Source organism: Schistocerca serialis, chromosome 3 (genome assembly GCF_023864345.2).
Source record: "Schistocerca serialis cubense isolate TAMUIC-IGC-003099 chromosome 3, iqSchSeri2.2, whole genome shotgun sequence".
Classification (NCBI taxonomy): domain Eukaryota; kingdom Metazoa; phylum Arthropoda; class Insecta; order Orthoptera; family Acrididae; genus Schistocerca; species Schistocerca serialis.
In genome coordinates this window covers 165,399,468-165,424,304 of record NC_064640.1, presented here as the reverse complement: position 1 = coordinate 165,424,304, position 24,837 = coordinate 165,399,468, and the positions used below count along the sequence as shown (strand labels likewise).

Below are 24,837 nucleotides of genomic sequence, written 5' to 3'. Positions count from 1 at the left end.
AAAGTTTCACTGCCATACGTTTACTACAGCCCAGACTGGTTCTCTGGGAATAGCTGCACTTATTACACAATATTACACCTTAAATGCTTATAATACTTTTTGTGAGGTCTTGACATCAGCTGAGAAACTGTTTAAGACCTCACAAAAAAAGAATTATAGTCATTTAATCTTTGATATTGTTTAGTTTAATTATTTATTGTGCTAAACATTCTCCATTGGGCAAAGTGTAATTTCAACATTAAGAAACAAGTTTGATGCACAACATTCTATGCAGCTGATTGTATGTTTGTGTATAATGTTTGGTTAGCTAAGAACCAGTATCGCTTTTAGATGCTTGTCAGTTGTTTCCTGGAGATGGCTTAATAAGTCACAAACTAGTGTGAAACAAATAAAAACCAGTAGAACAAAAACAGTGTACTTCTTATTCGGCCTTAAATATGGAATTGTTCTACTAAGGAGTAGTTGAAGAATTCATAAATCAGCATTTTTGTGAGCCAAAACTGCCCCAACCCTGTAGAGAGAAGTGCTGGTGGCAAGGACAAGCTGTTTATCTGGTGTAAATGTACCGAGGCACGGCAATGACTTGAGCAGTGACTTGATGTGGGCAGATGCACTGTCACAGTCCACCAATAAAATGAAAAAATGAAATAAATTTTGAATAATAGTTGACTTTACCCAGAAATGATTGGATTTCCTTCAGGTTCCATGGTGGAGATAGGTTAGCAATCACCACCACATGCTTTTCCATCTGTTTGATGCCACCCTTTGAAGGAAGGTGACCCCAGTATTTGATTGCTGTCTGAAAAAACTTCGACTTTTGCAAATTCTAATTCAGACCCTCCTTTTGCAATTTAGTGAACAGGATACGAAGGTTATCCAGGTGCTCCTGCCGTGAGTGCCATGTGACAATGATATCATGAAGATAGTTTCCACAGGTCTAGACATCCCACGTGAGCTGTTCTAAGAATCTCTGAATAATGACGGGGCTGCTTGCGATGCTGAAAGACCGGCACATACATTGGTATAACCTGAAGGGTGTGTTAATGACCGTAATTTGATTAGATGCAGGATTGAGACAAAGCTGCAAGTACACCACCATCAAGTAAAGTTTGAAAAACACTCACTGCCTGCCAACTTCGCGAGAATGTTCTTGACAGCCAGTCACAGAGCAAAAGGGATAGACTGATCACAAAAAAAACTTGGAAATGGCCATAGATTTAAGGGTGATGTGAGCCTTATAGTTCTTTGTGGTGCTGACTGCAGGCAAAAAGAGCAACCCACACTCGCAGCAAGACATGCCCATTGTGTTGAATCCTGCCTAGTTGTCAAATGTGGTGTGTATAGGAAACCTGCTTTTTCAGATTACTAGACAACAATTCAAGCAAATTGTATTCTACATCTACATCTACATCTACATCCATACTCCGCAAGCCACCTGATGGTGTGTGGTGGAGGGTACTTTGAGTACCTCGATCGGTTCTCCCTTCTATTCCAGTCTCGTATTGTTCGTGGAAAGAAAGATTGTCAGTATGCCTCTGTGTGGGCTCTAATCTCTCCGATTTTATCCTCATGGTCTCTTCGTGAGAGATACATAGGAGGGAGCAATATACTGCTTGACTCCTCGGTGAAGGTATGTTCCCGAAACTTTAACAAAAGCCCGTACCGAGCTGCTGAACGTCTCTCCTGCAGAGTCTTCCACTGGAGTTTATCTATCATCTCTGTAAGGCTCTCGCGATTACTAAACGATCCTGTAATGAAGCGCACTTCTCTCCGTTGGATTTTCCCTATCTCCTCTATCAACCCTATCTGGTACGGACCTCACACTGATGAGCAATATTCAAGCAGTGGGCGAACAAGTGTACTGTAACCTCCTTCCTTTGTTTTTGGATTGCATTTCCTTAGGATTCCTCCAATAAATCTCAGTCTGGCATCTGCTTTACCGATGATCAACTTTATATGATTATTCCATCTTAAATCACTCCTAATGCTTACTCCCAGATAATTTATGGAATTAACTGCTTCCAGTTGCTGACCTGCTATATTGTAGCTAAATGATAAAGGATCCTTCTTTCTGTGTATTCGCAGCACATTACACTTGTCTACATTGAGATTCAGTTGCCATTCCCTGCACCATGCGTCAATTTGTTGCAGATCCTCCTGCATTTCAGTACAATTTTCCATTGTTACAACCTCTTGATATACTACAGCATCATCCGTAAAAAGCATCAGTGAACTTTCGATGTTATCCACAAGGACATTTATGTATATTGTGAATAGCAACGGTCCTACGACACTCCCCTGCGGCACACCTGAAATCACTCTTACTTCGGAAGACTTCTTTCCATTGAGAATGACATGCTGCGTTCTGTTATCTAGGAACTCTTCAATCCAATCACACAATTGGTCTGATAGTCCATATGCTCTTGCTTTCTTCATTAAATGACTGTGGAGAACTGTATAGAACGCCTTGTGGAAGTCAAGGAACACGGCATCTACCTGTGAACCCATGTCTTTGGCCCTCTGAGTCTCGTGGACGAATAGCGCGAGCCGAGTTTCACACAATCGTCTTTTTCGAAACCCATGCTGATTCCTACAGAGTAGATTTCTAGTCTCCAGAAAAGTCATTATACTTCAACACAATCTGTGTTCCAAAATTCTACAACTGATTGACATTAGAGATATAGGTCTATAGTTCTGCACTTCTGTTCAGTGCCCCTTCTTGAAAATGGAGATGACCTGTGCCCCTTTCCAATCCTTTGGAACACTACGCTCTTCTAGAGACCTATGGTACGTTGCTGCAAGAAGGGGGGCAAGTTCCTTCACGTACTCTGTGTAAAATCGAACTGGTATCCCATCTGGTCCAACGGCCTTTCCTCTTCTGAGCGATTTTAATTGTTTTTCTATCCCTCTGTCATCTATTTCGATATCTACCATTCTGTTATCTGTGTGACAATCTAGAGAAGGAACTACAGTGCAGTCTTCCTCCGTGAAACAGCTTTGGAAAAAGACATTTAGTATTTCGATCTTTAGTCTGTCATCCTCTGTTTCAGTACCATTTTACTCACAGAATGTCTGGACGTTTTGTTTTGATCCACCTACCGCTTTGACATAAGACCAAAATTTCTTAGGATTTCTGCTAAGTCAGTACATATGACTTTACTTTCGTATTTATTGAACGCCTCTCACGTAGCCCTCCTCACACTACATTTTGCTTTGTGTAATTTTTGTTTGTTTCCAAGGCTTTGGCTATGTTTATGTTTGCTGTGAAGTTCCCTTTGCTTCCGCAGCACTTTTCTAACTCGGTTGTTGTACCACTGTGGCTCTTTTCCATCTCTTACGATCTTGCTTGGCCCATACTCATCTAATGCATATTGTGCGATGGTTTTGAACTTTGTCCACTGATCCTCAACACTATCTGTACTTGAGAAAAAACTTTTGTGTTGAGCCATCAAGTAGTCTGAAATCTGCTTTTTGTCACTTTTGCTAAACAGAAAAATCTTCATACCTTTTTTACTATTTCTATTTATGGCTGAAATCATCGATGTAGTAACCGCTTTATGTTCACTGATTTCCTGTTCTGCGTTAACTGTTTTACATAGTTCAGGTCTGTTTGTGAACAGAAGGTCTAATATGTTATCGCCACAAGTCAGTTCTCTGTTTAATTGCTCAAGGTAGTATTAATGAGCTTTATTACAAAAGGAAAAATTGCAACACTTAACTCTGTGTTAAATAGCTATGTTGCAAGTAAAGGGCAACTGACAAAATAAGAAATCTCTTCAGTATATACAATTCCTAATACAAGCAAAGAAATGAGCTTTGATGCTTCTATTCTGGTTGCTAGTCTTGATGCTGCTTTAGAACTGGGCTGTGGCCAGTCAGGCATGGCGCTAGGCATGGCGCTTATGTTCTCTTAGCACAGAGGCTACTGCTGTCGCATTGTCGTCCTGGGGAGGGGTCGGTCAGTGTGCAATTGGCTAACATCTTCTTCACAGCCCTCTCTGCTCTGTCGTTCCTGACTGGCATGTCGGTGCTCCACTTTATGCCATAGCGCAATGCCTGGGATGGAATGGATTCAGAAACAAGATGAACAGGATCCTGAATGCGAAATCCAGAAATGCGATTGCACTCGTGACTTGCTGATACATCCTGTGGATCATGAACTGGCTGTAAACAGGAATGGGATACTCACCATAACTGACCACATGGCAATCTGTTGAGGTAAGAGTGGGGTGACCAAGAAATGATAGGTTGCAAGATTCATGAGAGAAACAGTGGCCCTAATATTGACCTGGAAATGGAACATGTCTAGCTGAATGTGCAATGTAATATAGATCGTGCTGGGAATGCTGAGCTCCTGGCCATGCACCACCATAATGCTATTGACTTCCGCAACCTCCACATCTACAGCCAAGGACTGGCTTTGCGGGCAGCCATGGCAAACAGCTACCATACGGCCTTGTTTATGACAAGCCACACACTGTGCCTGCTGGCCTCGCAACGATTACATGTGTGCATGGAAAACAGTCAGGACAGAAGGGGAACCTGCACCGGAAGGAGGCACTATCTGACAGTGAGTGGCACAAACCCCAAACCCCATGAGTATGATGAGGGTATTGGTGAACAAAACCATTGCTGCAGAAATGACGTTATGTCCATGGTGTCATCAAACTGTTTCATCACAGACAGAGACACCTCAAGAGCCTGAGTAACAGCCAAAACCACCTCCAATGTCAGATCTTCTAAACACAAAGCCTTGCAACATGCCTCCCTGTCCATAGCAGAACAGACAACCATGTCACATATCATAGAGTTTCCATAGGAATGTTTACAATGAGAACAAATAAATTTGCACTTACTTTTTAAACTGTGGAGTTCAGGACTGGTCTAATTTCTTTTGTTGCTTGTGAAAATCCATACCAGAAGCAATGATGTTGATTTGCTTGAGATAATAAGCACTGAGCAACTCACTCATTTCAGGAAACAACGATGTTGCTGGGTACTCAATGGTGTAATTGTTTGAAGGAAATGAAATGTTTTGGACTCAGTCAAAAACGAGGAAAAAAAATCTTTTGCAAAGACGAGTCCTCTGCTTGAAATACTGCAAAATATTGCTGCAAACGGTGCATGTACAAGTCCCAATCTCCCTTCACTTCCAGGAATGGTGTTAAAAGCTGGGATAGTGCTTAGGCATGCAGAAGGGAGTTGTGGAGGGCCCATAGCACTTTGCAAATTCATTACCAACTGATAAGCACACCTAACTGCTATTGCTGTTGCTCAAATTGTCATTGCTGCTGAGTTTGCTGCTGCTGCTGTTTTAACAACTGATCCAAAGACAAATCCATTATACTTATAAAACACGCGCCGAAATGAAACAACTTTGTCTCCAAAAACTGTCAGTTTTTTACTGACAACAACAACATCAACACCAACACAATTATATACAGTGGTGGTGCACCAAGCACTGGAATTATGCAGCCATAAGAGAACATTAACTCAAAAATACAAGCCCTGGACGAGTCCAGTCACATGCAGTGATCATCCTACAATAACACGTAACTGTCTGTGAGTCGAAACATCACCTAGCACTTGTGAAGCACAAGAGAGCAAAACCACTCTGGTGGTTTGCCAATGGAAACACTCGTCTGGCGGCGGTGCTGCCATTGAGTGAAGCAGGTACCCCCATACTCCCATCTTACGGGCAGCACAGAATACAAACGCTGTGGTTGTGGTGGCAGCATATGTGTGTGAGCTGTCACAACTCAGCTCTATTGCACACAGTTCACAATATTGGCTCAAAACTGGTTGCAATGGACCTACATTCAGTGATAATAGGAATACCTGTCAGCTTTTAACCCAATTGCTATTGAAGAGGCATGATACTTGTCTCCAGTCCCTGTCAGTTAGGATCTTTCACAGTCACAGTTCTTATGCCTAGTTACGTGGTTACGGGTAGTACACCATTTCTTGTAGACATGTTCGACAGTCCACACTGATACACCAATAAATTCGACAACTTCATTTCTTGCTGTCGTCGTGGGTGTATCCAAAAACGATAGCTCCTTTCTGTAATTCTCTATGTCGATCCATGTTACTGCACTCATTCCATACAATTAATTGGCACATACATGCTGCTTCATTGCCGTAACTTACATGAACAGTGGTGGGTCACATGACCTCTTGGTACCAGTTCTATGCCATCTACACCTCTCCAAAGTGACCAGTATGCTTTTATAGAGGGGTTGCTAATATCTTGACCAGTGATCTTATGTATTTGGTAAACTTGTGTGGCACTTTCGATGAGTTTTGCAAATTGTGTGACAGTGATGAGGTGTCATGAATTATTAGCAAGGGTCGTAAGGTGACAGCTTGGTGTCAGTGAAGAGGAACGCTTTGGGATTGTACTAGAACCTGGTGGTTCAGTCAGCAAGAGGATGTGATCCTGAAGTTGTTGTATAACCATGTACAGAATGAGTTAAAGATGGGAAAACCGACTGGTTAAAACAGATACCAATATTTCAGTTCTAAATAACCAGTGTTTTGTGGTATTTGTTTCATCTTGGGTTGTAAAAGTTTCTTTTTAATTTTTTTACTAATAATCGTGTAAAAAAACTGGCATATAAATTTGCCAGACCAGCAGTGCTAAACTTTTTGTTTTTTAATTAAACATTTTTGAAAAAATAAGTAATGTTTATCAAACAGTGCAGGTTTGTACTGCCGGTTCATAGTGTCCAGCGGCCACAGTATTTCGGTTATCAGACATGTCGCCATCATCAGCTGTGCTGACAAACTGGTCTCTTGAGGGCACATGGCCAACAAATATCCCTTGCTCTGCGAGTCGTTCCATCCACAGACCACGGCCGCACGTTGGCATCGGCTGTCACAGAGACTCTAGTGTTGGCAACTGTCATGGTGCTAGTGTCTCCGCGATCGCTGACACGTGGCTGCAGGTGCAAACTGCGGACGGAGCAGGTCACACGTGCAGGGGATATTAGTCGACCACATGACCTCAGGAGCTCAGTCTGTCAGTGCACATGATGATGGCAACATGTCTGATCACCGAAATATTGTGCCTGTTGGACCCTATGGACTGGTAGTACACTCGTAGACTGTGCAATCAACAAATATGCCAGGAGGAACTGAAGAATCTCAAGTAGTGTTTAATTGTATAATTTCAATTGCTTTGACATGTTGGGTTATTATATGAATTGTGAAAAGTGACCAGCATTATCGTAAAGATGATGCCTACAGTTAGAAACTAGCAACAAAAACATGATATAAGGATCTGTACACCACTGCAGACACAATAATCTGCCTGTTGCTGTGTGGTATGGCCTATTAGGTGGTACACATGTATGTGAAGGGTGCAAGGCTTGCCCTGACCTGGTCTATATGGTAACTTCTTGCTGTCATTTTTAGACATCAATTGTAGTACAGGATGGTACCATCCCTAGTTCGAAAGTATTTTACAAATTATGGTATCAATGAAGCACAATGCTCCATTTGCTTAATAAGATTAACACTGGGAAGAAGCACAACAAACTGGTGACATTGTATAAGAAGAAAATATCCACAGTTTTCCTTGGGAGGAATGGTAAATTTGATTGACATACCTGTAATTTTATTGAGGTTCTGTAAACTTGGGCTGATAGCTGAACCTTTGATTTTGTAGTTGCTTCATGGCGAAAAATTGATACCATCAAAAGTGACGATGCAGGTAAGCCATCGACTTGTGAGATTTCGCCATCAATGTCTCTTCCACCTTCACAATCTTTGCTGGAGACAATGAGACAAATATCAGCCACAGCCTCCACCCCATATTGACCATGATCTTGTATTCCTTTATCGTCATTAGAAGTTTTCAATCTTTGTCGGGAGTCTACATTTATTACTGGAAGTAATAGCAATAAAAAAGAGAAGTGGTTATTTCAGGAACTGATTATGTTGAGTGGTTTTAACAGTCGGGTTAAATTGGAGATGAAAAGAACTGGTGTAACCAAAAACTGGTTGTTCCAGCAATAACCATCATTCCTAGGGTAAGGCCCAAGTGGAGACTACTATGGAAGAAGGGAAAAAAGTTGGTGTTGGGTTACTTTGGGACACTTCACCCAGGAAGTTAAGGATCTGATAGCAAGGAACAAATCAGATCTGGTAATAATTTGTGGTAGCATGACCTCACAACTTCAGGTAATGGATGTTGTTGTGGATAGACCTTTTCAGGCTCTCCTGTGGCGGCTTTGCAGTGAGTGGCATTCAAAAAGTTTTGTTTATCCAATGCTATGGATGGCTCCAAGTTGACACACAATAGGAGGAGTGTCAGGAAGGGAGGAATGACAGTAAGTTTACAAATGGATATAATGATGTTAGTGATGATGATGATGATGATGATTTAAAGTACTGATACCATAGATAGTAAGCAAAAAAGGAAATGAAGATGACAATTAATGTGAACGATTTGTTTCTGTTTATTTTGTTTGTGCATCTATGGTCAAAATGTTGACAGTCAATAAATGATATTAGTTTAGAATAGGTATAATGTTAGCTTTCTAGATACTGTATATTAGTAAAAGAGTTTGCAGTTTTGATTAGTCAGGATAAGTTAAAATTAAATTTTTTTCAAAGATCCTCTAGAAGAAAAAGGGGGTTGTTGTATATTTGGGTAAATATGATATGTTTTTAAGAATTTGCAAATTTTATTGTCACCGTAATTTGTATTTCTGGCATGGTCTAGTTTATATGCCCAAGTCTTAGAAGAAGACACCCACTATTCCTTTCTTTCTCAATCATGATTTTTTGCACAGAGGTGTGTTTTCTATTCCAAGCAACTAATTATGTCCTTGAGTTTAAAAGGGATATTTCAGTGGCAAAGCAACAGTATTTCTTCAACTATCTTGATACTTACAACTTAATATGATGTCCCATTTTTAGATTTATGGAACACCTCATGATATAGTGAAAACTGTGCTGGAAACAGTTCATTGTGTAGCGAGTGACTTACTCAAAGGAAATGATTTTTCTAACTTGAATATGGCCATTCCAACACCGAGTATATTGCTGGCACATGATTATATAAACACCCCTTTAACATAATGTGTTAAACGTTTCAGACTTGAATATCTTCCTGAGATCATTGTGTTTTTGTAAGTGACAGACATGACTGGACTTTCTGAAAGTGGATTTCCTTCCCAATGAAAATTTCCACTGTGTAACTTCTGCTGACACTTAAACATGCTCTTGCTTTGAACAGAAACATAATTCAGTTATTTCCTCTTTTCATGGATGTAATTTATTCCTGAAAATGAATTATTCAGCCCAGGAGGAAAAATCAACTCTAGGTTTCCCTGGCAACAGCAATGACAGCAATATAGGCTATAATCTGTATTGACAGGTGTGAAGTACTGACAGTATGCACACATTATTTGCCTAATAAGGGCAGCTTTGGTAAACATCCTTTGTAGATAACCCACTTATTTCATCATTTGCAATTAATAATGTCTGAGATGATCTGCTGTGGTTTTGCAAGAAATTGTGGTAATGTTTGAAATGACCAAGCGAAAAACATAATTCTACAGAAAACTTGGTACACTATAATTATCACAATTTATTTGTATTAAATAAAGAATGCAGTAAACAGAAATTACTCCTGAATATGTAAAATGGTTAGCTAGAACATTATGAATGCCCTGGCTAACAAGCGTATTTCAACTAATAAGCTAAGAAAATTGTACAAGTTTATGTAGTGTTACACAGGTTTACAGGTGTTATATGTCATATTAATATGTAAAGCACACGTATCTCTTCGTTTGAATTTCAAATTAACAAACATTTGTGCAAATGACTTTATATGATAAACTGTTCCTCATCATTAATCATAAGGTTAATGACTGAAAACGCCTTATTTTTTTATGATCTATTTAATAGTTCACTGACTGTTGTATTATTCCTCACAGGTTGTTGGCCATACAGAAGAGGAAGAAGGTGGACGTCCACGTCTAGATGAATTTACTCGTCTCTTAGGACAGGATGATGCTCGTGTTCTTGTCGATTTGCTGAAATTAGCTGTTGCAGGGAGAGCAGGCCCCTCAGCAAAAGAAACATTATCATCTGTGCTTGTTGGTATGTTGTGGCTATGTTGCATTTTTATGTACCTATATTATTAATGTCTTTGTTAATCAGTTATGTTTCATTATTGCTGAGAAAACTGCAACTGCAAATGTATATCCTAGTAGGTGACGTATTATTTCTTCTGATGATATTATTATTATTATTACAATTGTTTCTTGAAGTGAAAATATAAATAGCTAGGATTATCCTGAGGTAATCCAGAACGACACCTCTGAAGCTCATGTGTATGCCAACTGTTAGATTGGTGTTATGTTGGCTGCCTTAAAAAGTTATCCCATGTTTTGATAGGCAACAGATTGTCACATGGTTCTCATCACTCCTGATAACTGTGCATTGCTGGTTTAGAAACTGACTAATAATCGTTATTCCAATGACTTACTTGACTATTCCAGTATTGGTCACACAGTTATGTCAAAAACAGTCTTCGTCGTAAGTTAATGCATTTCCCTACTGGTTACTTCATAGCCTCTAACCTACCAATCTGCTCATCCTATCCATCCACCCATCCCATTTCATATTCCTTCACATAGTTACAAGCACGTATGTAATGATGTTACAGAGTCCAGCTACGACATATTAACTAAATAATCAAAACTCTCCTCAACTCGAAGACTGGCTTTGAACTCTGTGGTGCTTTACTTGGCAATCTTTGAAATGAGTTACCTAACAAGCTAAAGAAGGACATTCAGTTTAACATGTACTATGAAAAGCAATGCATCTTAACAGGTTTCATGGTTACAAATCATAACCATAGGTGAAAGGAATGATGAAAGACAGAAAATATAGTGGGACCAACTGAGAACTGAACCCTGAACCTATTTATGTTTAATTTCAAACTAATCAAAGTGCCCAGCCACGTCCATTAACTGAGTAGTTAGAGAATGTTACTGATCAATGTTGGTAGGGTTTATTTATTAGTTTATGTGTTCTGTGGAAATTGACTGATGCTGTCCAAGCTTTAGTGGCATCTGGGAGGGTTTGGAAAGGAATTTTGGTTCTTGGTAGGGGTGCCTGCTAGGCAAAAGTCAAGCAGTTTTGTGTGTACTTCCAAACATCAGTCTGTCTGTCCTTCCACCAAAGTTATGGGAATTTTTAGCTTTTGTGGGTCTTTGACCACTATGACATGCCTACAAACTGTCATCACACTGATCTATTATACACAGTTACAACCCTTTGGGAGTTACTACTCTTTTACACGGGAGGGCCTTGCTGCATAGAATACAATCCTCTGTAACAAAATCCAAAAGAGAAGTGTACCGGTGACATTCTGCATCTCTCTTCTGTGTTTCTCTTTGTTTTTCTATTAAAACGTGATCTGGCTGAAACATTCTGATCTTGCAACTCAGTGCATCAGCATTTTCATGTAAATGACCTGGTTTGTGGTGTACTTCATAATCAAATTCACATACACTCCTGGAAATGGAAAAAAGAACACATTGACACCGGTGTGTCAGACCCACCATACTTGCTCCGGACACTGCGAGAGGGTTGTACAAGCAATGATCACACGCACGGCACAGCGGACACACCAGGAACCGCGGTGTTGGCCGTCGAATGGCGCTAGCTGCGCAGCATTTGCGCACCGCCGCTGTCAGTGTCAGCCAGTTTGCCGTGACATACGGAGCTCCATCGCAATCTTTAACACTGGTAGCATGCCGCGGCAGCGTGGACGTGAACCATATGTGCAGTTGACGGACTTTGAGCGAGGGCGTATAGTGGGCATGCGGGAGGCTGGGTGGACGTACCGCCGAATTGCTCAACACATGGGGCGTGAGGTCTCCACAGTACATCGATGTTGTCGCCAGTGGTGGGCGGAAGGTGCACGTGCCCGTCGACCTGGGACCGGCGCGCAACGACGCACGGATGCACGCCAAGACCGTAGGATCCTACGCAGTGCCGTAGGGGACCGCACCGCCACTTCCCAGCAAATTAGGGACACTGTTGCTCCTGGGGAATCGGCGAGGACCATTCGCAACCGTCTCCATGAAGCTGGGCTACGGTCCCGCACACCGTTAGGCCGTCTTCCGCTCACGCCCCAACATCGTGCAGCCCGCCTCCAGTGGTGTCGCGACAGGCGTGAATGGAGGGACGAATGGAGACGTGTCGTCTTCAGCGATGAGAGTCGCTTCTGCCTTGGTGCCAATGATGATCGTATGCGTGTTTGGCGCCGTGCAGGTGAGCGCCACAATCAGGACTGCATACGACCGAGGCACACAGGGCCAACACCCGGCATCATGGTGTGGGGAGCGATCCCCTACACTGGCTGTACACCACTGGTGATCGTCGAGGGGACACTGAATAGTGCACGGTACATCCAAACCGTCATCGAACCCATCGTTCTACCATTCCTAGACCGGCTAGGGAACTTGCTGTTCCAACAGGACAATGCACGTCCGCATGTATCCCGTGCCACCCAACGTGCTCTAGAAGGTGTAAGTCAACTACCCAGGCCAGCAAGATCTCCGGATCTGTCCCCCATTGAGCATGTTTGGGACTGGATGAAGCGTCGTCTCACGCGGTCTGCACGCCCAGCACGAACGCTGGTCCAACTGAGGCGCCAGGTGGAAATGGCATGGCAAGCCGTTCCACAGGACTACACCCAGCATCTCTACGATCGTCTCCATGGGAGAATAGCAGCCTGCATTGCTGCGAAAGGTGGATATACACTGTACTAGTGCCGACATTGTGTATGCTCTGTTGCCTGTGTCTATGTGCCTGTGGTTCTGTCAGTGTGATCATGTGATGTATCTGACCCCAGGAATGTGTCAATAAAGTTTCCCCTTCCTGGGACAATGAATTCACGGTGTTCTTATTTCAATTTCCAGGAGTGTAACTTTAATAACCAACAACTTAAATGACTTCTGGGGTCCTTTAAAGTGAACATCCACAAAAGAGCCATGTGGTCAGTGACCACAGTGAATTTTCTTCCATATAAATAACATTAAAAATGTTCACTCTGAATGTAAGCACTAGCAACTCCTTCTCACTGGTACCGTAATCTATTTCTGGTTAGCTTAGCTGCCTAAAAGCATAGCCTATAGGGCTTTCTATGTGATTACATTCAAGAATAAGAACAGCACCAATAGCATAATCTGAGGCATCTGTCAAAAAGACAAAGGTCATTATTAGTAAAAGGAAACTGCTCAAAATATATTTAATTTTTCTCATAGCTCACCTACATTTTTCTCACCACTCACATACTGCACCTTTGTTTAACAACTTTGTTAATGGTTTAGCCACTAACAAGGGGAGGCTGCCAATTGTGAAATTCAGATTCGGTTCATACTGCGCATAATAAAAGCTCATGGCCAGAGGTGTAATGTGGCAAAGCACCAAGATGCACTTCTCAGCCTTTGTCGAGAAAATCAACAGTTAAAAGAAACCGTTGCGGTGAAATTCTCTCTACGATTTACAATTTCATACAGCGTCGTGGCGCAGCGGTAAGTGCTCGGGTTTGTAATCCGAAGGTCGCTGGATGGAATCTCGCGCCATGCAACTTTTTTTTTAGTATTTGTTTTTTGTAATTCATATATATTCCCGGCAATCAGTTGTAACAATTATGCATATAATAAGTTGTTGAAAGTCGTTTGTTGTGGAAAAACTGGCGACTTCGAACATGATTATGTTTTCCACAAACAAAGTTGTATTTCGCAAATGTTATTGATTGTCTTCATTATATATATATATATATATATGGTTATAATAGAGGGAAACATTCCACGTAGGAAAAATATATCTAAAAACAAAGATGATGTGACTTAACAAATGAAAGTGCTGGCAGGTCGACAGACACTCAAACAAACACAAACATACACACAAAATTCAAGCTTTCGCAACAAACTGTTGCCTCATCAGGAAAGAGGGAAGGAGAGGGGAAGACGAAAGGATGTGGGTTTTAAGGGAGAGGGTAAGGAGTCATTCCAATCCCGGGAGCGGAAAGACTTACCTTAGGGGGAAAAAGGGACGGGTATACACTCACACACACACACACACACACACACACACACACACACACACACATATCCATCCACACATATACGGGAAGCCTAACAGACACATCATTGTGGTCCAAAACCACTCGGAAGTTGACATGTTTTACATGTTAATATTTTTACTTTTGAAATAAGCAAATATTTTACACCACATTGCACTAACACTTTCTTTGTCCCTTTCTTCAGTTTTTATGAAGTTCTATGCACATGAAAATTCATCAAACAGTACGTCTTCATCAACAGGAAAATTTGGTACAATACTTTTAACAAAAACACGACAGTCCTGAATATCCTTCCACTGTAGCTGCTCCTTTTCAGTATTAACCCAGTCAAATGTTTTAAAAGGTGTGAGAAATGGTAAACACCATTCTTTAAAATACTCAATGCAAGAGTTGTAGAAGATGTCAGCATAAATATGAAATTGTTCTACAGTAATTTCACCCTCTTCTTTCAGCTTTCTTAGAGTCTCATGTACAAAGGATGTGAGAAATCTTTCAAATTTTCTTCATTGTAATTTGCCCAGTAATTTGTTTATTTCTTAATAAACTTCCACTATTGTGATTTCTTGTTTCTAAATACATTTAATTGTTGTGGAGAGAGGTTTTAGCTGATTAACAAGAAAGTGTAGATGAACAATAGACACAGGGTTGTTTAAGGATAACAGGATACTTATCAAGGGAAATGAAATATGATTTCAAGGCAGGAAATATCTCTACAATTCTTTCCAATGCTGGTAGCATTGTGCCAAGTACAGTTTTGTATTCAGTTTCAGTAAATTTACAGAATTACTTCAGATGTGCGCTGTGTTCTGTTGCAGTTTATAGAACAAATTGTTTTTTCCTTTCCTCTGCTTACCACCAAAATTGGTGTTAGTGTTGTCTGCAGAAACTGCAATCACCTTTCCCTCAAGATCATATTTCTTTAAAACCTCCAGCGCATAATTCTGAAGTAAATATGAAGTTTTTCCAGCTAAGTTAACCAATTCGAGCACTTTCACTTATAAGGTATTTTCAGGGTGAAAATATCTTATAAGGAGAGGAACCAACTTCAAATCGAGATGATTCGATGTATCAATCATTACAGAAATGAATTGAGCACTTTTCAGTTCATTTAAAAACCTGCTGAGCTGCATACGGTGCAATAAGATTTGAAATGATTACATTACATTTTGTGTGTCCACATGTGAATTTAGGATTGAAAAGTTAACAACTGATGTAGTACAGCCCATTGACTTAAAGCTATGGTTATGCATTGCACTGTGGTATGCAAACGTAGCTTCTTGTGCTGCCAACTGCCTATCCATTTCTGTTACTGATTTTAAGTGTACATAGTAGCCACTCACGCATTTATTTGCTCTTTTCGTTTGATCACTCATGCGGTGTTTCTTCATCTTAATGTGATTCACAATGTCAGACCTTTCACCATGACCTATAGCAAATTTTGATCTGCACAACATACGTTCAACCGTTTCTCCACTACCAGTGATAAAAGGAAACTCGCTTTTTATATTGCTGTTAAAATTACACTTTCGATTTGGCATAATGAAACAGTGATTGCACAGTGCAAAACATTAGCAGTGTGGTGACGAAAGCCAGAGAGCAAGTATCAGTGGTGTAGAGTATCTCTGGACTGAAAGGATGGATTCAGTGGATCGATTTACAAGAGAAGAATCTTCGTTGTTATTTGTAACCTATAGTGCCTTTAAAATTACTTGCGATTTTTGACAGTTCGGTACATGTTTAGGGTATGCTGAAAGTCATCACACGCTTCCTAGCATAAATAATTGCGCAGTTAATAGCAGGTCAAACAATCAGTAGCGTAAAATACTCTAGCCAAGCGGAATCATAAAACAAAAAAAAAAATGGACATTTGAGTGTCCCCATAAAAACTTTCGGGACAGCAGGGCATTTTGGTAAAAAACAGGACTGTCCTGGGAAAAACGGGACGAATGGACACTCTATGTTATAGTCAGAAGCACAAGCAGTATGACACAGCATCTGTAAGGCAGTGATGAAGTGAGGATTTTCCCCTACGACCATTTCATGAGTGTACCATGAATATCAGGAACCTGGTAAAACATCAGATCTGTGACCTCCCTGCGGCCGGAAAAAGATCCTGTAAGACAGGACCGACAATGACTGAAGAGAATTGTTCAGTGTGACAGAAGTGCTATCCTTCTGCAAATTACTGCAGATTTCAGTGCTGGCCCATCAACAAGTGTCAGTGTGCAAACCATTCAACCAAACATCATCGATATGGGCTTTTGGAGCTGAAGGCCCACTCATGTACCCTTGATGACTGCATGACAAAAAGCTTTACGCCTCGCCTGGGCCCGTCAACACTGACATTGGACTGTCAATGACTTGAGTCATTTCAAACTTTATCAAATGGATGGACATGTGTGGGCATGGAGACATCATCATGAATCCATGGACACTGTATGTCAGCAGGGACTGTTCAAGGTGGCAGAGGCTCTATAATGGTGTGGGGTGTGTGCAGTTGGAGTGATATGGGACCCCTGATACATCTAGATATGACTCTGACGGGTGACACACGTTAAACATCCTGTCTGATCACCTGCATCCAGTCATGTCCATTGTGCATTCCGACATACTTGGGCAATCAAGCAGGACAATGTGAACCCCACACACCCAGAATTGCTACAGAGTGGCTCCAGGAACACTCTTCTGAGTTTAAATACTTCCGCTGACCTCCAAACTCCCCAGACATGAACTTTATTGAGCATATCTGGGATGCCTTTCAACATTCTGTTCAGAAGAAATCTCCAGCCCCTCATATTCTTATGGATTTATGGACAGCCCTGTGGGAATCATGGTGTCAGTTCCCTCCAGCACTACTTCAGACATTAGTCGAGTCCATGCCAAATTGTATTGCGGCATTTCTGTGTGCGTGTGTGGGCCCCACATGATACTAGGCAGCTGTACTGGTTTCTTTGGCTCTTCAGTGTATTATGACATCATCCAAATACATTAAACACATAGTAGGCTTCAGTCCTCTCTACAACAGGTCAGTGAATCTTTGAAAAGTGCTAGGCGCATTTCTAAGGCCCCCTGTGGGTTCAGGGATTAAAATAGACCTGATGTATTCCTTCCTGTTGTAAGAGGCGAGTAAAAGGAGTCTCCCACTCATTGGCCTAATCAGTTATGGTCCCCCTTTCAGGATTTGACCTGCACGTCTTTCAAAATTATCCCAAATGTTGGCCATTTAGGCAAGGATGCCTTACGCAGTGCTCCATATATCCAGTGTGTGATTAGACCTTCTGCACCTCATATTGTCCTGGGTATGCAACTCCACGTGCAACCCAGCTATCTGAGTGAGAACATCTTATAGGGTACATCATCTGCTTCCATAGTCCTCTGTCCTCTTTCACACCCATGACGATGTTGGATTTCTCGACACCCAATATCCAGCATGGTAGCCAGTCTATCATGATGGTGCCCTGATACCTGAGCTGCAAACTCCCCACGTATGCCAAGGAGTAGATACCCTTCTTCTTGGGGCATAAGGACTCCTGGCAATGGCCATCGCAGTAGGTGGCCTTTGCTGTGGCTGGGTGGTGCCCGTGGCGAGAGCTCCTGACCGGAGTGGGTGGTATCAGGGCAGATGACCCACAATGCTGGGGGCCAAATGGCCCCAGCAGTCTCTAAAAAAGGAAAGTCAAAATTAAGGCTGAAAAATATGACCACAAATCGTTCCCCTCTCTAGCCACACCATGGGAGAAAAATAGAACTATGGAAAAGAGAGACCCTTATTCGCGAAGGTATTTAATGTGTAGCAGAATGGATGGGGACTCCTTTCTGGCTACAAAGCTTCTATTTCTTGTCAGACACGTGGAGGACAAGTTTGGGAAAGTGGCTGTGCTGTCTGAAATGAAGAAATGGGGCAGTGCTCATTCAGACAGCCTGTGCCAAGCTAGGTGATATTCTCATTCCCGTCACCCCTCATAAAAGCCTTAACATGGTTCAGTGGATTATTTTCCATCGTGACCTTCTCTTGCAGTCTGATATCGAGCTCCATGCCAATTTAGAATGGCAGGGTGTTCACTTCATCTGGTGTGTCTGTAGGGGACCCAAAGACAATAGGGTTGCTACCTGTGCCTTCATCTTAGCCTTTGAGCGTGATTCATTGTCTGGAAAGGTCAAGGTGATGTTTTACCTAAGTGACATAAAACCATATGTCCCTCCCCGTATGTGATACTTTAAGAGCTAGACTGCTGACATATACTGCATCAAAACACTCCATGTGTGCCTGCTCCCACTTGTATCAGCTGTGTAGAGCACTGCTCCCCCTGCTTGCCAGAGTGCACAGTACTCCACAAGGAGCAGAAAATTATGAAGTACAAGACCGTGGACCAGCTGACTTATCAAGCGGTTAAATGTAAATTTGAACAGTTGCACACCATTCGCTTGACATCTATGTATGCTGCAGCTACGTTGACATCACCCTCACTTGCGATGATAGTTCCAACATCTCTGTCTCATACAGTGGACCCTCCAGGCCACCTGAATACATCTGCCCCCTTGGTGGTTGGGGCAACCTCTGTTTCCATTACTCTCAGGGACAACCTCTTTTTCCATTGCTCCCAAACCACCTACTTTGAGATAAATACCATCCCAAATGCCAGGGACATCAGTCCACTCCCCACAGCCGGAGAGGCCACAGCCTCCTCTTGGCTCCTCTTGCACAAAATGGGTCCGTTGAGACTCTCCCTTCCAAGGTCTCCACTAATGGAAAAGTGGACACTTGCCAGTGGCTGAAGGAGCCACAAGCTGCTGGATGAAGGGCTTCACAGCCTTCCTCTGTGCCTGAAGCTACTTCGGAGAAATCCCAGCAAGACCCCAAAGAGAAGTGAGAGAGCAAGCGGATGAAGAAGTAGAATGCTAAGAAACAGGACTCTCCGGTGGCCCCAACACGACCACTCCCAACCAGTTCTGCGTCTGGGGACAAGTTGGAGATTTTAGTGTCCCCCGAGGACCTAAATCTCACCAACACACATACTCAACTGGTGGCAGCAGGTGGTGCTGAGGTGTAAACTGCCTCCTTGGTCACTTCATGCCTTCCCCAACTACAGAAAGTGTCATCCTCCAGTGAAACTGCAGGAGTTTTTTCTCCCACCTGGTTGCGATATGAAAACTCTTAAAGTGTTACACCTGCTTTTTGCATTGCTCTTCAGTCTGCAATGCAGACACCAGCCCTTCATGGCTGTACTGACTGTGACAGACTGTCAGGTGGAGTTTTCATCTATGTCCTTACCTCTGTCTGTAGTGAACGTGTGCTCCTTCAAACACTTTTAGAAGCTGTGGCTGTCAGGGTGAGAACAATACATGAAATTACCATCTGTAACATCCACCTCCTTCCAGATGATGAAGTGCCACCCCATGTATTGGTGGCACTAATTTCCCAAGTCCCCCCCACCTTTTCTACTTCTGGGTGATTTTAATGCCCATAACCCATTGTGTGGTGGAACCAAGGTTACTGGCTGTGGTGAAGATGTCAAGGACCTACTAACCCAACTCGACTTGGCTGTTGATCTCTCGGTTTGTAGTCCTCGCCTTTTCCCATCTATCCACTGGAGAGCTCATGATGACTTGTGTGGTAGTGACCACTTTACACTCTTCCTGTCCCTTACCCAGCATCACTCATCTGAACACTTGCCCATATGGGCTTTTCCCACGGCTGACTGGGACACTTTCATCTTCACTACCTCTGTTGAATCTCCGTTGCATGACAACATCAATGAGGTGATCCACACTGTCACTACTGCCGTTGTTGCCACAGATGAATTGGCAATGCCTTGTTCCTCAGGTTGCCCCCTGTGGAAGTCAGCGCCTTGTCAGTCGCCAGAAATCGCTGCGGCCATTAGAGACTGTAGGTGGGCCCTCCAGTGTCATAAGTGCTACCCTTCTCTGGTGAACCTCATTGTCTTCACATGGCTCCGTGCCCAGGTCCACCAAATTATGGAAGCAGGAGTGTTGGGAACGATATGCCTCCACCATTAGAACTCGACCCTCTCCTTCCCAGGTTTGGACCAAGCTCCATCGCATTTACAGCTATCAGACCCCTGCAGGTGTACCAGGAATTTCCATACTTGGAGCTGTATCTGCCAATCCAGATGTAATCGCGTCTTCCTGAGCATTATGCTCGCACCTCTGCATCTGAGAATTACCACCCCACCTTTCGTCTCCTCAAACAGCGGGTGGAACAAAAACACCTGTCTTTTGCTACACACTACCCAGAGCCATATAGCGCTACCTTCTGTGAGTGGAAATTTATCAGTGCCCTTGCCATCTGTCCTGACACATCCCCTGGTCCAGACTGCATCCATTCCCAAATGATTAAACATCTGTCAGTGGGTTACCAGCGCAACCTCCTTGCCATCTTCAACCACATCTGGAGCGAAGGGAATTCTTGTCGCAGTGGTGGGAAAGTATAGGTGTTCGTCCTATTAGCCTCACCAACTTTCTCTGAAATCTGCGCGAATATATGGTGAGCCAGCAGTTGTGTTGGCTCCTTGAGTGTCGGGGCCTTCTGGCTCCGTCCCAGAGCAGTTGTTGACAAGGGCACTCCACCACCGACAACTTGGTCCACCTGGAGTTTGCCATTTGATCAGCCTTTTCCTAGTAACACCACCTTATTGCCTGTCTTTTTTGACCTGCTGAAGGCGTACACATCTACTTGGCAACACCACATCCTCGGTGATCTGCAAGAGTGGTCTTTCTGGGGCCAGCTCCTGATTCTTATATGAAAATTCTTCTCACTCCGCACTTTCAGAGTTCATATCAGTGCTTCCAAAAGTGCACCCCAAATCCAAAAGAATCGGGTCCCACAGGGGTCTGTCCTGAGTGTCCCATTCTTTGTAATTGCTGTTAATGGTCTTGCATTAGCAGTGGGGTTCTCAGTATCTCCCCTCGTATATTCTGACAATTTTTGTATTTCCTTCTGCTCCTCTTCTATTGGTGTTGCTGAACTCCGGCTGCAGGGAGTCCTCAAAAGGTGCAGTCATGGGCCCTCATTCACGGCTTTCAGTTTTTGACCACCAATACCTGTGTCACACACTTCGTCATACTGTCCACTCCATCCAGAACTTTACCTCGATGACCAACTACTTTATGTAGTGGAGACTTACCACTTCTTGTGACTGCTCTTTTACGTCTGGTTAACTTGGCTTCCCAATCTTAGTCAGCTTAAGGAAAAGTGCTGGTGGCATCTTAATATTATTCGATGCCTGACCCACACCAACTGGGGTGCTGATGGCTCTACACTGCTGCAGCTGTACAAAGCCCTTGTGCAGTCCCAACTGGATTATGGGAGTCTGGTGTATGGTTCAGCATTGCCGCCCGCACTATTGCTGCTGGACCCTATCCACCACTATGGAGTTCGGCTTGCGATGGGAGCTTTCCAAATGAGCCCAGTGAACAGCCTCCTTGTGGGAGCTGGCACTCCTCCATTGCGACTCTAGCAGCACTACTGCTTGCAAATAACACCCACATTCATTATTCACCTTGCCTTCCAAATTACCATCTCCTTTTCCCTAACAGGGCGATTCACCTCCTGCAATGGCAGCTCAGAATGGAGAACCCCCTTGCAGTCCACATACAGTCGCTTCCTACTGAACTCGACACTTTCTCTCTTACCACCTTTCCTGCAAGTCCACTTACATACACCTCCACGGTCCGCACCTCAGCCACAACTTTGTCTGGAGCCCAAAAGGCTCATTTCCACCTGAGGCCCTCCACCAGCAATTTTTCTCTATTCTCAGGAAGTTCCTGGGCTCAGAAATAGTCTACACTGATGAATCAATGTTCGAGGTCTTGTTGGCTTCGCTTACACTTACGTTGGACATACTGAACAGCACTCCTTACCTGATGGCCGTAGTGTTTTCACTGCAGAGTTCGTAGCCATCTGTTGTCATGTTGAACATACCCGATCCTGCATCGGTGAGTCCTTCATCATCTGTAGTGACCCCATAAGGAGCCTACAAGCTCTCGAACTGTGATTCCCTTTCCATCAATTGGTAATGACTATCCAGGAGTTTCTTTATGGCATCAGCAACAGTGGACATTCAGTGACCTTCATTTAGACCCCAGGACATGTCGGGATCCTGGGGAATGATCTTGCTGACAGCCTGGCCCAACAGGCTACCAGTAAACCAACTCTGCAGATCGGCCTGCCTGAAACGATCTCTGATTGGTCTTCCACCATAAAGTTTTTGTGATCAGGGATGCTGAGTGGTGCACCCTCAGTACACCAAATAAACTGTGTTATCAAGGAGACAACGAATGTGTGGTGGGTCATCTGCCCTGATGCCACCCATTCTGACCAGGGGCTCTCCCCACAGGCGCCACCCTGCCTCAGCAAGGGCCACCTGGTGGGATGGCCATTGCCGGGAGTCCTGGTGCCCCAGAAGGATGTGCACCTACTCCTTGGCATACACGGGGGGTCTCAGCTCTGGCATCAGCAGTGTGATCCCTGTGTTGTCAGTGGGCTACCGCCCAGAGGATACATGACAATTCGATGGGAGCTTTCCAAATGAGCCCAGTGAACAGCCTCCTTGTGGGAGCTGGCACTCCTCCATTGCGACTCTAGCAGCACTACTGCTTGCAAATAACACCCACATTCATTATTCACCTTGCCTTCCAAATTACCATCTCCTTTTCCCTAACAGGGCGATTCACCTCCTGCAATGGCAGCTCAGAATGGAGAACCCCCTTGCAGTCCACATACAGTCGCTTCCTACTGAACTCGACACTTTCTCTCTTACCACCTTTCCTGCAAGTCCACTTACATACACCTCCACGGTCCGCACCTCAGCCACAACTTTGTCTGGAGCCCAAAAGGCTCATTTCCACCTGAGGCCCTCCACCAGCAATTTTTCTCTATTCTCAGGAAGTTCCTGGGCTCAGAAATAGTCTACACTGATGAATCAATGTTCGAGGTCTTGTTGGCTTCGCTTACACTTACGTTGGACATACTGAACAGCACTCCTTACCTGATGGCCGTAGTGTTTTCACTGCAGAGTTCGTAGCCATCTGTTGTCATGTTGAACATACCCGATCCTGCATCGGTGAGTCCTTCATCATCTGTAGTGACCCCATAAGGAGCCTACAAGCTCTCGAACTGTGATTCCCTTTCCATCAATTGGTAATGACTATCCAGGAGTTTCTTTATGGCATCAGCAACAGTGGACATTCAGTGACCTTCATTTAGACCCCAGGACATGTCGGGATCCTGGGGAATGATCTTGCTGACAGCCTGGCCCAACAGGCTACCAGTAAACCAACTCTGCAGATCGGCCTGCCTGAAACGATCTCTGATTGGTCTTCCACCATAAAGTTTTTGTGATCAGGGATGCTGAGTGGTGCACCCTCAGTACACCAAATAAACTGTGTTATCAAGGAGACAACGAATGTGTGGTGGGTCATCTGCCCTGATGCCACCCATTCTGACCAGGGGCTCTCCCCACAGGCGCCACCCTGCCTCAGCAAGGGCCACCTGGTGGGATGGCCATTGCCGGGAGTCCTGGTGCCCCAGAAGGATGTGCACCTACTCCTTGGCATACACGGGGGGTCTCAGCTCTGGCATCAGCAGTGTGATCCCTGTGTTGTCAGTGGGCTACCGCCCAGAGGATACATGACAATTCCACCATGACAGACTGGCTATCGTACAGTCAGGAGACGAGAAGTAGGCAACCCAAAAGATGTTGGATGCAAAGTCTGCCATACGACAATAAGTAGCACGAAAGATCTTGGTGCATGATGGACAAACAAAAAACACCTCGTAAGGTGTCCTACCCCACATGGCACGCACTAGCAACAGAAATTTGGAAAAGATGGAGGTCAAACCCAAGAGGGGATCAACACATACAGGCCAAAACGTTGGAGACTCCTTTTAGTCACCTCTTACGACAGGCAGGAATACCGCGGGCCTATTCTAAACCCCGAATCCGCAGGGGAGTCACGGGAAGGAATATCAAAGTTTTAGGAGATACAGGGGCTCATGCTAGTGTATTATTTGTTTCTCATGGTGAAACATGTTAAATCAAATCAAGCTGGTGGTTTCTCAGCCCCAGCAGTCTCCAAGCGGGTACAAAATGAATTTCATGCTGCAACCTATGATTCCCGATTGTTGCCCTCTCTGGCCACGCCCTGGGAGGACCGTAGGGCAACTCGGTCTCATGAGCCGCATTCACCTTGGTACCTAGTTTGCTGCAGGACTGATGGAGAGACCTTTCAAACAACGAAGTCCCAGTTTTTCGTAGACCACCTTGAAGATAGGTTTGGGGTAGTGGCGGCATTGTCTAAAATGCGCAGCAGGGCGATTTTGATCCAAGCCGCATCCCCAGCCCAGTCGCGGGCGTTGCCTGCCTGCAACAAGCTGAGTGATATCCCAGTTTCGTTTACTCCTCATAAAAGCCTTAATTTGGTTGAGGGTCTTATTTTCCATCGCAACCTCCTTTTGCAGTCGGATGAGGAGCTACGCGCCAACTTAGAGCGACGGGGTGTCCACTTCGTCCGGTGCATGTATAGGGGACCCAAGGACAACAGGGTTGCTACTGATGCCTTCATCTTGGCCTTTGAGGGTGACTCATTGCCTGAAAAGGTCAAGGTGATGGTTTACCCTTGTGACTTAAAACCATATGTCCCTCCCCATATGCGGTGCTTCATGTGTTGGAAGTTTGGTCACATGTCATCTGGTTGTACTT

At 43.8% G+C, this 24,837-nt stretch overlaps 1 protein-coding gene across 1 annotated transcript in view; it reads left to right on the top strand.

Moving 5' to 3' along the window:
• Positions 1 to 24,837, top strand: part of LOC126469882 (E3 ubiquitin-protein ligase HERC2) — an 846,528-nt gene that overhangs the window by 572,299 nt on the left and 249,392 nt on the right. The window contains exon 61 of the mRNA XM_050097213.1: positions 9,948 to 10,113. Within this exon, the coding sequence (XP_049953170.1) occupies positions 9,948 to 10,113 (166 nt within the window). The remainder of the gene's footprint in view (positions 1 to 9,947; positions 10,114 to 24,837) is intronic.